The sequence below is a fragment of the Otolemur garnettii genome, unplaced genomic scaffold, assembly GCF_000181295.1.
Source record: "Otolemur garnettii isolate 467f Iridium unplaced genomic scaffold, OtoGar3 scaffold00029, whole genome shotgun sequence".
In the NCBI taxonomy this organism is placed as follows: Eukaryota; Metazoa; Chordata; class Mammalia; order Primates; family Galagidae; genus Otolemur; species Otolemur garnettii.
Genome location: NW_003852424.1, coordinates 15,056,078 through 15,058,103, shown reverse-complemented (window position 1 = coordinate 15,058,103; position 2,026 = coordinate 15,056,078). Strand labels below are relative to the sequence as shown.

Below are 2,026 nucleotides of genomic sequence, written 5' to 3'. Positions count from 1 at the left end.
CAAACAACAATGACGGCTGCAACCAAAAAATAGCTGGGTGTTGTGGTGGGCGCCTGTGGTCCCAGCTACTTGGGAGGCTGAGACAGAAGACTCGCTTGAGCCCAGGAGTTGGAGGTTGCTGTGAGCAGTGAAGCCATGGCACTCTACCCAGGGGGACAGCTTGAGGCTCTGTCTCAAAAAAAATAATAATAAAAAATTAAAAAAAAAAACCAAATGGCTCACTGCCCACAAAATCCTGCTGCACGTTACACAAAATAGTCATCTTTACAACCACCTGTGTGGGCAGGAGCATTAGGTGTGGGTTCAAGGATATGGCCACCACAGCAAACAGGGCCTTGTGAGGAAGAAAAGACGGGACATAAAAACTGTCAATATGCCATAATTAAATAAGTATTTGAGATATTCTATTTTTCTTGCATTAAGAGTGTGCATGACATTTAACAGTGTGCAATTACAAAGAAAGACCTACATCTTGCAAACCCTCCAAACTCCATTTTATCTCAGTGTGGCTCATGGGGACACCCTTGGGCCGCAGCCCCAAGTGGCCAACTTACCACTCTTTCTGCACGGCTGGGCAGCACCACACTGGCCAGAGGGATGCTGACAGGAAGCTTGCTGGGCTGTACTGTGCTCAGCGGGATGCTGACGGGCAGGCTAGTGATAGCCTCCCCACTGCTGCCATACGCTCGCTCCTTTAGACCCTGCAGGCAGAGCACAGGCAGCCACATACATCAGCAGGACTCAGGCCATGGCATAGTCATCAACACATGGGAGCCCCCAACCATGGGACCATAACAGGATAGCCCCTCTGGGTTCCCTGCTGGAGCCCCCTGGATGTCAAGGCGCCCTTAGTTCTTCCCCATGGACTCAGGGCCTCTTGGAGGCTGCAATGGAATGTTTTAGAGCAGTGTTTTTCAACCTTTTTTAATCTCATAGCATACCTGAACTATAGTTAAACTCCCATGGCACACTTAAATATATATATTTTTAACGTTTCTTTTGGCTCGGCGCCTATAGCTCAGCCGCTAGGGTGCCAGCCACATACACCGGAGATGGCAGGTTCTAATTCAGCCTGGGCCTGCCAAGCGACAATGACAACTACAACAAAAAAATAGCCAGATATTGTGGTGGACGCCTATAGTCCTAGCTGCTTGGGAAGCTGAAGCAAGAGAATCACTTAAGCCTAAGAGTTTGAAGTTGCTACGAACTGTGACACCATGGCACTCTACCAGGGTGACAGCTTGAGACTCTGTCTTTAAGAAAAAAAAAAAAATTATTTATTTATTTTTATCACTTGGGTTTCATTCAGGGTACAAAGAATTAGGTTATACTGATTGCAGTTGTGAGTTAAACTCCTTCTTATGTCCAACCCCTGCACACTTAAATATTTTTGATCAAAAAATAGAGTAATACCAGGCAAGGTGGCTCACCCCTATAATCCTAGCACTCTGGGAGGCCAAGGTGGTGGATTGCTTGAACTCAGAAGTTTAAGACCAGCCTGAGCAAGAATGAGACACTAGCTGGCCATTGTGGTAGGCACCTGTAGCCCCAGCTTCTCGGAAGGTTAAGGCAGAAGGATTGCTTTGAGCCCAAAAGTTTGAGGTCTCTGTGAGCTATGATGCCACGGTACTCTACCCAGGGTGACAGATTGAGACTTTGCCCGAAAACAAAAACAAAAACAAAAACAAAAACAAAACAACCTACTTGCTGCGCTTTGAACTTCTTTCAACAAATATTTAATTAGCGGCCTCTTAAAATTTTCATGACACAGCTAAGATCCCTTCTCAGAACACCAATGTGTCACTGGAAATCACTGTTTTGGCTCGGTGCCCATACATAGGTCAGTGGTTAGGGTGGAACCAGAGCTGGCAGGTTTGAACCTGGCTAGGGCCTGCTAAACAACAATGACAACAACAACAAGAAGAAAACAGCTGGGAATTGTGGCAGATGCCTGCAGTCCTAGTTACTTGGGAGGCTGGGGCAAGAGAATTGCTCAGCCCAAGAGTTTGAGGTTGCTGTGAGCTGT

At 46.8% G+C, this 2,026-nt stretch overlaps 1 protein-coding gene across 3 annotated transcripts in view; it reads right to left on the bottom strand.

Annotated features, from left to right (window-relative positions):
- The window catches only part of DOT1L (DOT1 like histone lysine methyltransferase), a 93,682-nt gene that overhangs the window by 19,311 nt on the left and 72,345 nt on the right, over nt 1-2,026 (bottom strand). For all 3 annotated transcript variants that reach the window (XM_023512503.1, XM_023512505.1, XM_023512504.1), the window contains one exon: nt 555-701. In XM_023512503.1, coding sequence (XP_023368271.1) covers nt 555-701 — 147 coding nt within the window. The remainder of the gene's footprint in view (nt 1-554; nt 702-2,026) is intronic.